Genomic DNA, 14,949 nt, shown 5'->3' on the forward strand with positions numbered 1-14,949 from the left:
GGCGTGGGCTGTAGCACAAGAAAATTTGTAAAATGGTAGAATTTCAGTTTTATGGCCCTAAAATGCCAAAAAAGAAAAAGAGGAACAGTCATGGCGAAGCGATGACTAATGTTCACTAGGTCATTTTTGATAGGCCGGTAAAATTTTAGGCGATCCGGATCGGGGCTCCCGGGCCCATGCAGATGGCATGGTCTATAACACACGAATATCTAGGAATTAGCGGAATTCTAGTTTTATGGCCCTAAATCGCCAAGAAATAAGGACGGTCATGACAAAGCGATGACTAATGTTCCTTAGGTTGTTTTTGATGGGCCAGCAAAATTTTAGGTGATTCAGTTTCAGGCACCCGAGCCCATGCAGATGGCGTGTGATATAGCACACGAAAATCTGGGAATCAAGTGGAATTCCAGTTTTATAGCCCTAAATTGACAAAAAATGATGAACGGTCGTGGCGAGGCGATGATTATTGTTCCTTATGTCATCTTTGATGGTGAGGCAAAATTTTAGGCGATTCAGGTCAAATCGCCCGATATATGCAGATAACATGGGATATAGCACACGAAAATATGGGAATCGGGCGGAATTCTAATTTTATAGCCCTAAAACACAATAAAATGAGGAACGGTCATGGTGAGGCGATGAATAACGTTCCTTAGGTCATTTTTGATGGGTCGACAAAATTGTAAGTGATCTGAGTCTAGGCGCCCGAGCCCATGCAGATGGTGTGGGCTATTGCACACGAAAATCTAGAAATCGGGCGAAATTATAGTTTTATATCACTAAACGCCAAAATGCAAGGAACGGTCATGACGAGGCGATGATTAATGTTCCTTTAGCCCAACCCATCTGAATGCATCCGGATGACCAGACCCGAATCGCCTAAAAATAAACCGGACCTTAAAAATGATCTAAGAAATAATAGTCATCGCCTCACCATGACTGTTTCTCATTTTTGGAGTTTTACGGTCATAAAACTGGAACTCCGCCCGATTCCTAGATTTTCATGTGTTATAGCCCACGCTATCTGTATGCATGCGGGAGGCCAGATCCGAACACCTAAAATTTTGCATGACCATATAAACGACCTAAGAAACAATATTCATCGCCTCGCCACAACCGTTCGGGGTTTTTTGGCATTTTAGGGTCATAAAACTAGAATTCCGCCCACGCCATCTGCATGCATCCAGATATCCGGACTCGTATCGCCTAAAATTTTGTCAAACCATTAAAGAAGATCAAAGGAGCAATAGTCATTGCCTTGCCATGACTGTTCCTTATTTTTTGGCGTTTTAGGGCTAGAAACTGGAATTCCGTCTGATTCCTCGATTTTTTGTGTTATAGCCCATGCCGCATGTATGCGTCGGGGCGACCAGACTCGATCGGCTAAAATTTTTGCCAGACTATCAAAAACGATCTAAGGATCAATATTTATCGCTTCGCCATGACCGTTCCTTATTTTTTGGCATTTTCAGGCCATAAAATAGGAATTCGAGATGATTTCCAGATTTTTATGTGTTATAGTCCACACCATCTCCAAGAATTTGGATGAGCGGCCCCGAATCTCCTAAAATTTTGTAGAAACATAAAAACATAACCTAATGAATAATAGTCATCTCTTCGCCATAACTGTTCCTTTTTTTTGACGTTTTAGGGCCATATAAAAAGAATTCAGGACGATTCCCACATTTTCATGTTAGTTCATGCTATCTGCATGATTTCGAGTAACTGGCCCCGAATCTCCTAAAAAATTTCTAGCCCATAAAAATGGCCTAATGAACAACAGTTATGACTTCGCCATAATCGTTCCTTATTTTTTGGTATTTTAGGGCAATTAAACAGGAATTTAGGACGATTTTCAGATTTTCTTGTACTATAGTCTATGCCATCTCCAAGAATTCAGACAACCGGCCCTCAATCTCCTTAAAAAAAATTAGGAACATCAAAATTGACCTAATGAATAGTAGTCATTTCTTCTCCATGACCGTTCCCGTTTTTTGGCTTTAGGGCCATAAAAAGAGGAATTCAAGACGAATCCCACATTTCATGTGCTAGAATCCATGTCATCTGCATGAATTCGGAGGACCGGCCCCGAATCTCCTAAAATTTTATGGGCCAATCAAAAATTACCTAATGAACAATAGTCATTGCTTCGCTATGACCGTTCATCATTTTTTGGTATTTTAGGATCATAATACAAGAACTTAGGACAATTCCCAGATTTTCGTGTGTTATAGTCTACGCCATCTGCATGAATTCGGGCGACGGTCCCGAAATTTTTAAAATTTTGCAAGCCCATCAAAAACGACTTATGAACAATAGCCATCACTTTGCCATGATTGTTTCTTATTTTTTAGCATTTTAGAGCCATAGAATAGGAAATTAGGACGATTCCTAGATTTTCTTGTCCATCTGCATGAAGATGGCGTGGATATTAGCACACGAAAAATCAGAAATCGTGCTTAATTCCTGTTTTATGTCCCTAAAATGTCAAAAATAAGAAACGGTCATGGAGAAGAAATGACTATTGCTCATTAATTTGTTTATGATAGGCCCATAAAATTTTGGGTAATTTGGAGCCCGTCGCCCGAATTAATGAAGATAACGTGGACATTAACATGAAAAGTCACAAATTATCCTAAATTTCTATATGGCCTTAAAATTCCAAAATATGAGGAACGATCTTGGCAAAACAATAACAATTGTTCATAGGTTATTTTTGATGGTCCCTCAAATATGTAGGTGATTCGAAGCCCATCGTTCGAATTCATGGTGGCGTGGATATTAGCACACGAAAATTGGAAAGCATCCTAAATTCCTATTTTATAGCCCCAAAATGCCAAAAAATGAGGAATAGTCATGGCGAAGCAATGACTATTGTTTATTAGGTCATTTAGGATCAACCTATAATATTTTAGGTGATTCGATGTCGGTCGACAGAATTCATACAGATGGCGTGGATATTAGCACACAAAAAATTAAAAATCATTCTGAATTTCTATTTAATGGTCACGCCAAAAAATAAGGAACACTCATGGCAAATTGATGACCATTATTCAAGTTGTTTCTTGTGGGCCCACAAAATTTTAGGCACTTCGGAGCCCGTTGTCCGTTGCCCGAATTCATGAAGATGACATGGACATTAGCATACGAAAGTCGGAAATCATTCTAAATTCCTATTTTATGGATTTAAAATGCCAAAAAACAAGGAACGGTCATGGCAAAGCAATGACTATTGTTCATTAGGTCATTTCTGATGGTCCCACAAAATTTTAGGCGATTCGGAGTCTGTCCCCCGAATTCATGAAGATGGCATGGACATTAGCACATGAAAAATTGAAAAGCGTCTTAAATTCCTATTTTATGGTCCTAAAACTCCAAAAAAACAAGGAACGGTCATGGGGAAGCGATGCCTATTATTCATTATGTCGTTTATGATTGGCCCACTTGCTAAAAGTATTATTTTTGCCCAAATACTAAAAATTCATAAAGTTCAAATCTTTGATCCATCTATGTTGTCCACGAATATTAAAGGATACTATAATAAAATAAAATGGACAGATTACAATTAATTAATTATTATCATTATTGATGTTTATTAGGAGTATCTACTATTATTTAGAATAAAGAAATAGAGGTTGCCGATCTTGGTAAGTGGAAGTGATTATTCTTCAGCACGCGTTCCGAGGGGAATGTTTGTGGGTCCCCCCTTTTCTGACCAAAGAAAGTATACTTTGTCATAGCTTTCTCCTCCCTCCTAAATTTATACCAAGTGAAAAAATGAGCCCCTTTGTGACTTTGTCGTCTCTAAATATAATGAGATGGATAAGATTCGAATTTATATTTTTAATTAAATGTTTCGAGTTTGAGTTTTAAAATAAAAATGAATTTGATTGAATGTGTTTTTTATTTTAATGGATCTTACACTATATAAGGTTGTATTAATCGAATCTTTAATACGACTATCGAATACCGGATAGAAACAAAAAAAAGGAATATGTTAAAGTTGAATGTGAGAAATGTGAAAAACAAGAAACGAGGAAGAAGCAAAATTTCATTTAAATGTACATTTGTTGTATCACATTTTACAAGAATTTTACTTTCTCCTGTCTCAAAAAGATAGCAAAAAAACATGCTGCATATACTTTCTTCCACGATTTTATTGTTAGAAAAAAAGACTAATCTTTTACAATGAATATTCACTGCTAGAAAATACTCCCTTCGGTCCAAAATAAGTGTTTTTTTGGTTTTTTTTGTGATCCAAAATAAGTGATTTTTCCAAATTTCAAAAATAAGTTAATTATTTTTTTCCTACATTGTCCTTGGAGTAATTACTGTTGGAGTATGTATTAGGATTGTTTATGTGAAGAGATAGTAAAGGTTAATATGGTCAATTTCATTGCTAATTAATTTTTTTTTGGTAATTAATTGACTTTATTTACCAAGTGAAAATATGTACATGAGAGACAAACGAGCAAACTACCCCACTGGACATGCAGCCCTACAATTTTACTTTCCTACTTTTCTATCATCTATCACTGTTCCATTGTATTCGGGTACCAGTTCACTTTGGTCATAGTCCTTTCTAACCTAGGAAACATGGTGGCTCTAATGTGGATTTTCTGAATAATCATTCTGACTATGCTTGCTGATGTTCTTCTTTTCTGTTTGAAGATGATATTGTTTCTTTCCTGCCATATATAGTAAACTGCAGCAACTAAAGTTATTCCGCATAAAGCTGCTCCTCCACTTCTTCCTTTTGCTACTCTTTGTATCCATGCCAGTTCTTCTTGCCATTTCAGCTTCTTCCTCTATATTCCTTGCAAATGCAGCAATTGCTGCCATATTGTTCCTGTCATTTAGCATTCAAAGAATAAATGTTGAACTGTTTCAGTCCCTTGTTGGCATAGTGCACATGTGGTCTCTATATTTACTCTCCATCTTGCTAATCTTTTCTTTGTTGCCAATTTTTTCAGAATTGCAGTTCTCAATATGAATATCCATTTTGAAAGTCCATAGTTGTTGCATATTATTTTCCTCCAAGCTACCTTCTGGTATTGTTAATTAATATTAAAAGGTAAATTTCTTAATATGTGTGAAATCACCAAAAAAATTACTTATTTTTGACCGGAGGGAGTAAGAATTAACGATGGATAAATTCTGTGACTAGACGGAAAAATTTGTCATTAATAGATTAGCGCAATAAATTATCAAAAAGTTTTGTTAGTTACAAACGATTTACTGACAGATTAGCGACGAAATTTGTAGCTAATTTTATATTGTTATTTGTATGCAAATAATTTCATATCGAGTTTAGATTGTTGAATCATGTTATTCAAGGATGATGAAAATATAACACATTCAAATGATAAATGATTAAAATAGCAAACAAACATTATTTGTGCACATGACTTTATGTTTCTCACAAACTCAATACAAAACATAGGTAACATACATAATGGGTTATATGTTATTTTCTCCACCAGTTCACTGTAGTGAAGCCAATCTAAAATAAGCTTCAAATTTCCCACTCAACCATGACCAAAAGTCGAATTAAAGATATTAACTACATTGAAAAATAAAGAGATCTAAGAGATTAAAGAACCCTTTAATGCTATGAGTTAGATTTTCAAGGAATTAAATTTATCCCACCATTAAACACAAAATAAATAGCACAAAAATAAAAAAGAAACCCCCACAAAAATATAAAAAAATCCATGATAAATAATTTTATAGATTAAAAGGGCAGCTTGATGTACGAGGCATTTAGCATTCATACAGGATCCGAGAAAGAGCTGCAATTCGAGCGGATGTAATGTAAATAGTCTACCGTAATGCAAGCGTCAGTGGCTGATTTTCTTTAATTACCAAGATCCTCCATTTCCTCCTAAAACTGCATTCCAATAGCCATTTGATTCCCCATCTCTATTTTCCTCAGCACAATCAATACTTGTGTTTGAAATTTGCTTTAGATCTTCAAAAGGAAACAAAAGTCTTCCACTTGTTGTACTATCTTGCACATCTTGAAGATTATTTTCATAATCACCACTAATCCCAAGGCCATAATCCAAAGAGAAATTTAGTGATGAGTAAACTGAATTTGGATCAGAAATTGGCATTGGCATAAAAGAATTATTAGGTACTTGGATTAGCTCAGAGATAGTCTTGAAATCACAGGAAAATCCCAAGTTAAGATCTTGGCTCCCTTCCATCTTAGGAGGATCCAACACTGGCGCGACAACATTTTTGGAAAATTCGCGCAACACAGTATTTGATGAAGAACAATTTGTAGATGATGATTTTTTGGATTTTCTTGAACCCCCACCAATAGGAATACTTCTAAGAGATCCACCTTCAGTCCAATATCTTTTACAAGTTTTGCAAAAATATCTTGGTTGAGAAAGACTATAGTTGTTGTAATAACAAAACTTTGTATTTGTTGAATTGCACCTTGGACAATTCAAAGCTTGGTCCTTTTGATGAGGCCTAATTTTCCTTTCAATATGAGTACTAGGTTTTGATGAGCATATTGTAGTAATTGTATTTGTATTTTTTGGTATTATCTCTTCCATGGGTTTCACCACTATCTCCTAAAAAAACAAAATGAAAGGAATGAAAAAGGAATTAATTTCAAAGGAATAAATTAAAGGAGCATATAGAAGAGGAGATACTAAAATTGTTTCTTTCTACAATTTATACTTTTAATTAAGTTACTAACAAACTTGATCTTTTTCTCTTTTTCAACCTTTTCACAATCACATAAAAGAACCATCAACCTTTATAAAAGTACAAAATTTCAATTTGTAATCAAGAGAAAGTCCAAATTAAATGGAGATCAATGAAAAAAGAATATGAAGAAATGGCCAAAAATGAAAAAAAAAACAAATGGATATATTTGTAAAATTTGTAGTCTATACCTGTGGCCATTGAGCAGTATCCATTGATGAAGAAGGAGAGGAGCAACAAGCAAAAGTTATTTTATGCAAAAAGAAAAATAAGCAGATTTTTGAGTGGTTTTAAATGAAGAAAAAGGAATGTTTGAGATGGTTTGTGGACAGTTCTATGTGCTAGCTTTTTGTGTATGTATATGGCTGTACTGTGTCTAGAGAATGAGAGAGTGTGTGTATGTACTCTACTACTGTTTAATATTAAATAACAATTTCTTTTTATATTGACTATAGTAATTTATCATTTGTTAGTGGAGGAATATATGTCTTTTGCAGAATCAATTTTATATTCTTGTGGGAGGCCAGTTTACAAATTTGTGTCATTGTTTATTGTTACCCTTATAAATATTGTTTCAGAAATAATTAAAGGTAAAGTCTGCGTACATACTATTCTCTTATATCCTACTATATAGGATTATATTGAATATGTTGTTATTAGTGGCGAAGCTAGAAATTTGTTCAAGGGTATTCAAACTTGAAAGAAGTAAAAAAAAAATCCCCGACAAAGGATGTTCAATACTTATTATATACTTTTAAAATCTAGTATTTTACTTATATATGTAGTGTAATTTTCCGACGAAGAGTGGTCGTTTGACCACCCTTACTAGAGTGTATCTTCACCCCTGGTTATTATTGTTGTTTCAGAAATAATTAAGTGCGTAAAAAGTGCGCTCTTTTAAATATCTTAAACTTTTAGATAAGATAATCATCATTATAACATGGTATTAAAATAGATAAAGGTTACTAATTTGAGTCTCACCTCCATCAATTATCGAGAAAAATTTTACTTGGCTCATCAAGCAGAATAAGACCTATATAAGTACATAAAAATATTCTTTCTGCCCTTTTTAACCGTTTTTAGATAAGATGATCACGCATTACAACAAATAAAGTTAGTAAAAAAAAACTTACATTCTTTTCAAGTTCCAAAAATATTAGTTTTCTGTGGAAGAACTGTTGATGAACAGATTCAATGTCAAGGATCTACATGAGTTGTTATATATTCTGCTTGTACATATTTTGCAAAATCTTTTGATATTTCATAGAAAGAGTATGAAGACATATTATCCTGGCTGCCTCATATAATCCAATGTGGGACATGTGACAAGCTCTCATCATCTTATGTTCAACAAAAACAAATTAAATATGAGCTTAGCTAGCGTTTGGACATAGATTTGAATATTAAAACATAAAAAAAAAGAAAAAGAAAATTAAAATTATGTTGAAAAATATTTTTTAAAAATTGAAGTTGTGTTTGGACATATATTTTATTTGAATAAAGTTGAAGTTTTGTGAGTGAAAGAAAAATTTTCACCCAAAAACTACCGTAAACTAGATTTTGGGAACTTGAAAATTTTTGAAATTTTTCTTACTTTCAGTGTTTATACAGGTAAAAGAGATAGATATAATGACTAAAATGTTTGAGAAATTTTCTTTCATGTTCATATTAGATTTTCTTGAACTTTTCTTCCTACAAAAGTTTGGTTTTCGACGCCATTTATATAGGAAAATGACATTGTGTATAGCCATTGTAAAAATGATAGTCGAAAAAAAATGTATAAAATTTATTTATATTTTGTGTATATATATACACCCACATTGTGTATATTATATACAAAAATTATATATATTTTATACACTTTTTTGGGCTTTCAAATGTAAATAGTTTTTGGCGCGGGCTAAACTGATAATACCCCATTTAATTATATACTCTTTTAGTTTTTAAATTAATAACGTTTGACGCATATCAGTCCAAGGAATATATGTTGATATCCTTATGGTTGCGAGTGTATTATTTTATTATCTTTATATAAATTATATTAACACATTGTGAGTTCTATATAGTTATCACTAATCTTTTTCTCTTTGTATGTTAGCTTTTGTTTTGTTTTGCTATTGTTATTTCCTTTTACCTTTTTCCTAATATTCCCCTTGCTAGTCAAAGTGTTTTTAATCTAGTCTTCACTTCTTTTGCCTTTGCAACTGAAAATCCCAGAAACGACAATAATAAAAAAAATTGTTGCAAAAGAGAAATTGACATGAGAATGAAGAAAATCATGGTAAGGAATACTTTCCCTTTTAATGGGTCTTACGCAATGCGGAATTAAATTAGTCAAGTTTCTAATGCAAAACTGGACATCGAGTGAGAAACAAAAAAATATACTCCCCCCTTTCAATGTAGGTAAACATATTTTCTTTTTACTCCGTGCTAAAAAGAATGATTCTTTTTCATATTTAAAAATAATTTATATTTATACAGTAATTTATAGTCACACAAAATATATATGTTTCATTTGCGCCATAAATTCAAAAAAAAAAACTTTTTTTTTCTTAAACTTCGTGCTCAATAAAATAAATTCACATAAATTAAAACGGACAGCGTAAATAATTAATATTTGCTCTTCTCAAAATACCTTACTGACATAATCTATTTCAAAGTCACATGGATACAAGAGGGCTACTAGTAGATGATACATGCTGGATAATAATGCTTAGGTTGTTAGCCTCAAACCAAATTAAGCAATCAATAGGTCACATCAAATCAGTGAATAATTGAAGGAATCATGTAGTATATATCTGCATGACTTGGTTTGAATTATTCATCCTACATGCTATCATGATTTCACCATTCTCAACTTGGTGGGATTGATCATATATAGGTTATTTGAACAAGAATTTTCCAAGTTGATCTAGATCTACGAGAATTTATGACAACAATAATCCATATATACAATAGAATCAATAAAAATGTTGTTTGGTGCACAAAATATTCATCGTTCACTCAGGATTTGCATCTCAAGGGGTGTAATATAAACAGTCTATCCTAATTCAAGTATTATTGGCTGCTTTTACGGCTCGAACCCGTAACATATAGGTCACAGGATTCAATATCGCAGCAAAATATTTTTACATGTTTGACCAATAAAATAAACGTACACATGAGGGAGCATATTGAGGCATAGTATCAGTGACACAGCTAGAAGCCTGAACGGGAGTTCGGCCGATCGAACCCAATAGCTTTTGCTCAAACAATATATTTGTATTTAAAAATTTATTAAATATGTACAAATATTAATTTTAAGGCCCAACTAGTGGCTCTTAAAATTGCAATTCTCAAATCCAAATCCATAAAGTTGAAAACTTGACTCCGATATAATACAATTCTTCATTTCTTTACCCATGAAGGTTCATAAAAGTTAGGCTTCTAGGTTACGTTTTCTTTTTCTTTTTCTGCCATCATGTGATTCACCAAATAATACTAAATTTCAATACTATATATTCTTCAAAAGTCGAGTAATATCAAGTGATGATATACTCGTAGATGTAGTAGTTACTAGTTACTCCAAGTGGTCCATCATTTAGGTCGACTTTGTCAAAAGCATTTGGTACCTTTTTGGTACATTAATTAAAACTAATAAAGCATATGCATGTGAAACCTCCATTATTATATGAAGCCTCCCTCCTATGGATATAGTTGCAGTAATATGAAGAAAGGAACATGCAATACAAAGGAAAAATAGAAAGAGAAAAAGACTTAGATTTCATTTATTTGAAGCTTTCCCTTGTTGTTATTACAAACCTTCATTTCTGGCATGGGAACTTTTTTCATGGACATGAATAGTCATTCATTTCTTAATTTCCATGTGTCATTAAAAGAATATTTTATGTAGTATTTATGTTATGAAAGGTGTGTGACACAAGTGTAAAACTAAATGTACAAATAGATGGTGATATCTACCAATTTGCCAACACAAGATTAGGGTCGTCGTCCCCTTCATTCTGTGCTGACCCCGGCCCGGGCTGGCTTCTTGGGAAGCCTTTTCCCACCGCGTTCACGGCCTAGCTGGCCTGCCAGCGATAAAGGGAATTCTCCCGTTCCCTGATCAAAGACTTAGTTGGATACGGGATTTACAGACGTAAATGACACACTAAGTAGAATCTCATGAAGACCAAAAGGTGATATATGAAAAGATAAAGGGAAATCCTTTAAGAAAATTAACGTTTGCTTAACACTATCTCAAATATAATGTTAGTTCATAAGATGATGGTAGTCTAAGGAATCGTTGGATTCAGACAAGGGATATCTGGATATTAGTTAATACACACAATCCAATATAAAATAAATATAATCTTAATATTTACACCAAAATTAATATTCTTATCCTGATAACCAAGGAGACCCATTTCCTCAAATAATATTGGATGTTCTAATACTGCATGCTTAGGGCTAGATAGTAGACATTTAGAGCATCAACAATATAACACGGGGCTACTGTCAAGTAAGCCAAAACTATGCATGAACGAGGCTAATTATAACTCTTATACCATGCTACTAATACGAATAATGAAATTAACTCGACCTTAAAAAATATCATATAAGGAGATAACAACGCATTCCGTCAATTAGTGGAAGACTGTAAATAAATGATGAATACTTGGGGGCCTTGTTGGAAATCATAAGCAAGAGATGTGCTAAATAGGTGGGGGCAAAGATCACTTTTAGCCCGTGGTCAAAACTATTTATATCAGGTAGTCGCAAAAATGTATAAAATTTGTATATTTTTGTATATAACATACCAAAACATGTATATATATATATACAAAAAAATATATGTTCTTCGATTATTATCTTAAGAGCGGCTATACAGTATCATTTGTCCGATTCGTGAGAGTCCTACAGTGGGACCAAAAGTCATATTGGCCGCATCTAGCAGAGTGGGCTGGGTCTGGAGGAAACAGTGCCGAGTGGATTGCGGGCCCAAAACCATATGATGAACCAACCCAACCAACCAATAGGCCCAACACAAGAATGGATTATGAAACAGCCTAACCACATAGTCTTTGTGGGCCAGGGCCCATAATGATGTCACGTGATTAGCTACCTTCATACCACGTGGAACAGTCGTACACTGCTGAAAATCAACTTTGGACCCTTATTATGAAAGGCTTGCCTAGAATTGTTTCTTCTGGGCCCTAAATGATGCAATATTTGGATCAAAGTGGCCATGGCTATATTTGCAATAGGGCCACTAATGAGCTAGAAGGCTGTAACAGTCCAGCTCGCTAGTTATATTGTCCGCTCTAGGTCTAGGTCCTCACGGATTTTAAAACGCGTGAGGGCCTAGGCCCAGAGCGGACAATATCACTAGCGGGCTGGGCTGTTAAAGTTGGTATCAGAGCTTAGGCTTTAAGTCCCGAGTCATGGAGCAATGTTTAGTAGAGTCTTGCTCATGGATATGTAGGCGTCCATACTTATGATCTCGAGGCTACTGAACATTTAGGAATGTTTTCCCTTCTTTCATTCTTTGATCGTGCGTTGAGATAACTTGATATTGACTTTGGAATATTTCTTTCGCAAATGGCTAGGACACGCACATCCTCATCTGCTGGACGTGGTGCCGGATGTGGTGCTACCCGGAGTGGCGGTCAAGTCGGGGTTCATCAAACTAGAAGACAGACTGCTCCTCAACCTCAAGTTAGGAACATGGGTCAAACCCAAGCTGTTATGCCATATCAAGTGCAAGAGCAGGGAGTTTAGAACGCTCCACCAATAGTGCCAACTATTGTACCTACTGTTGCTTTACCTGCAGATGCAGTGACAAAGTTATTGAATATGTTAGAGGCATTGATGCCTACTCAGGGCGGAAGTTCAGCTCCTCAGGCTACTTTACAGACACAAGCACCTACACAGACTCAGCCTTTCGAGAATAAGGAAGTATCCCTACACGAGTTCCTGAAATTGAAATCAGCAAAATTCACAGGTTTCGATAATTCAGCAGATCCTCCAAGTTTCGTGGATGGGACACTCAAGGCATTACGTGCTCTTGGATGTTCTAGTGAGAGAGTCGCGGAGCTCGCAGCATACAAACTAGAGGATATGGCCAACACATGGTATGAAACGGTATTGTTAGGAAGGCCAGCAAGAGCACCACTACTGACATGGGATGAGTTCACTAAGTTGTTCAAGAATCATGTTCTTCCAGACAGTCTGATGCAACAATATGCTAGAGACTTTGAGAGATTGGTTCAGACTCCAGATATGGATGTGTCAACATATAACACTAAGTTCTGTAAGCTGGCTATATATGCTCCTCACTTAGTGCCTACCGAAGAAGCTCGAGTTCAGAGGTTTGTTGATGGATTGGTTGATCGTCTATACACTGCAGTAGCCCCACATATGAAGACTTTATCCTACTCTGATGTAGTTGACCTTGCTAGAAAGATTGAAACAAGGGACGTGAGGAGCGTGCAGCTAGTGATTTACGTAAGAAGGCCAAGACAGGAGGGGCTTTCAGTGGTGGTTTTAGTGAAAATAGAAGAGCGGGAAATCAAGGACAACAACAACAACAGGGTTCTCAGATAGGGACACACATGTCTTCACAGTCCATATACAGACCACCTTACAGACGGGTTAATAGGGCACCATTATCTTCTAGACATCGTAATTCTGGGCAAATATATGCCACTACTCCAGTCTGCCATACTTGTGGTAGATCACATTTGGGCCAATGTCATGTTCTAACTGGAGAGTGCTTTCGGTGTGGCCAGTTGGGACATCACTTGAGGGATTGCCCTCAGCCTCCGAGAAATTTCAACCAGGCTTCTATTCAGTCAGTTGCACCGACTCAGACTACTCATAATACTTCAGGTGCTACAGGTACAGGAAATAGAGGTCGAGGTGTTGGAGACCGTGCTACTGTAAATCAAGGGCAATGCAATGTTGGTAGAGGTCAGGTGAGAATTTTTGCATTTACTAGATAGGATGCTCAGGCCTCGAATGTTGTGGTTACATGTATTCTTTCTATCTGTTCATTTGATGCACTTGCGTTGATTGATCTGGGATCTACTCACTCTTATGTATCCTCGTACTTTGCTTTGAGATTTAGTAGACAGCCCGAGCTATTGAATGATCCTTTTCTAGTTGCTAATCCTGTTGGAGAGTCTCTATTAGCTGAATACGTGTATCGTGCTTGTCAGATTCGGGTCGAAGGTAGAGATACTCTAGCTGACCTTATTGTACTTGATATGATTGACTTTGACATGTTGATGGGAATGGATTGGTTATCTTCTTGCTATGCTGTAGTCGATTGTCATGCAAAGATAGTTAAGTTTGAGATACCAAATGAACCTAGTTTTATTCTAAGAGGGAGTTAGGTTCCAGAGACTTGCAAAATTGTATCTTATGAAGGCTCAACGACTTCTGAAGAAGGGTTGTTGGGGTCTCTTAGCTATTGTAAATGACACAAGAAAGGAAATAGTTAGTATAGAAAAAGTACCCGTAATGAGAGAATTTTCTGATGTATTTCCTGAGGATTTACCAGGATTGCCTCCAGTATGAGAAATAGACTTTGGTATTGATTTGCTACCTGACACACAGCCCATATCGATACCCCCATATCGAATGGCACCAGCAAAGTTGAGGGAGCTAAAGCAACAGTTACAAGATTTGTTAGATAAGGGTTTTATTAGACCTAATGTATCACCATGGGGTGCACCGGAACTGTTCGTAAAGAAGAAAGATGGATCCATGAGAATGTGCATTGACTACAGGCAGTTAAACAAGATAAAAATACGCAATAAATATCTTTTGCCCCGTATAGATGACATGTTTGATCAGTTACAAGGAGCTGTCCACTTTTCAAAGATTGACCTCTGTTCTGGTTATCATCAACTTAGAATCAAAGACGATGATATTTCTAAGATTGCTTTCAGAACTCGATACGGGCACTATGAGTTTCTTGTAATGCCTTTCGGACTGACAAATGCTCCAGCTGTATTCATGGATTTAATGAATAGAGTGTTCAAGCCATTTTTAGATAGCTTTGTAATAGTATTTATTGATGATATCCTGATATATTCTCGTAGCCAAGGAAAACACGAGAATCATCTCAGGACTATGTTGCAGACATTGCGAGAACATCGGCTTTATGCTAAGTTCTCGAATTGTGAATTCTAGCTAGACTTGGTAGCATTTTTGGGGCATGTTGTATCCAAAGATGGAATT

The 14,949-nt window shown here is 35.5% G+C and overlaps 1 protein-coding gene across 2 annotated transcripts; it reads right to left on the reverse strand.

Annotated features, from left to right (window-relative positions):
• Positions 1–4,458: 4,458 nt before the first annotated feature.
• On the reverse strand, positions 4,459–7,127 carry LOC107799918 (dof zinc finger protein DOF1.8-like). 2 transcript variants are annotated; one of them, XM_075252633.1, is made up of 3 exons: positions 6,915–7,127; positions 5,828–6,587; positions 4,459–4,849 (listed from the first exon to the last, which is right to left on the reverse strand). In XM_075252633.1, exons 1-2 carry the CDS (start codon positions 6,936–6,938, stop codon positions 5,862–5,864), a joined length of 750 nt encoding a protein of 249 aa, XP_075108734.1. In that variant the 5' UTR covers positions 6,939–7,127; the 3' UTR covers positions 4,459–4,849; positions 5,828–5,861. The 2 variants fall into 2 exon arrangements, with proteins under 2 accessions (XP_075108734.1, NP_001312609.1); NM_001325680.1 differs by lacking the exon at positions 4,459–4,849 and having other exon boundaries at positions 5,862–6,587; positions 6,915–6,938.
• Between the last annotated feature and the right edge of the window lie 7,822 nt (positions 7,128–14,949).

This window comes from Nicotiana tabacum, chromosome 5 (genome assembly GCF_000715075.1).
Source record: "Nicotiana tabacum cultivar K326 chromosome 5, ASM71507v2, whole genome shotgun sequence".
Classification (NCBI taxonomy): domain Eukaryota; kingdom Viridiplantae; phylum Streptophyta; class Magnoliopsida; order Solanales; family Solanaceae; genus Nicotiana; species Nicotiana tabacum.

Excerpts from the sequence above, each read along its gene's own strand:
- LOC107799918 (XM_075252633.1), bottom strand. The coding sequence starts at position 6,938 with ATGGATACTGCTCAATGGCCACAG. Across the intron at positions 6,588-6,914 it reads ATACTGCTCAATGGCCACAG|GAGATAGTGGTGAAACCCAT; the intron begins GTATAGACTACA and ends TTGTTTTTTTAG.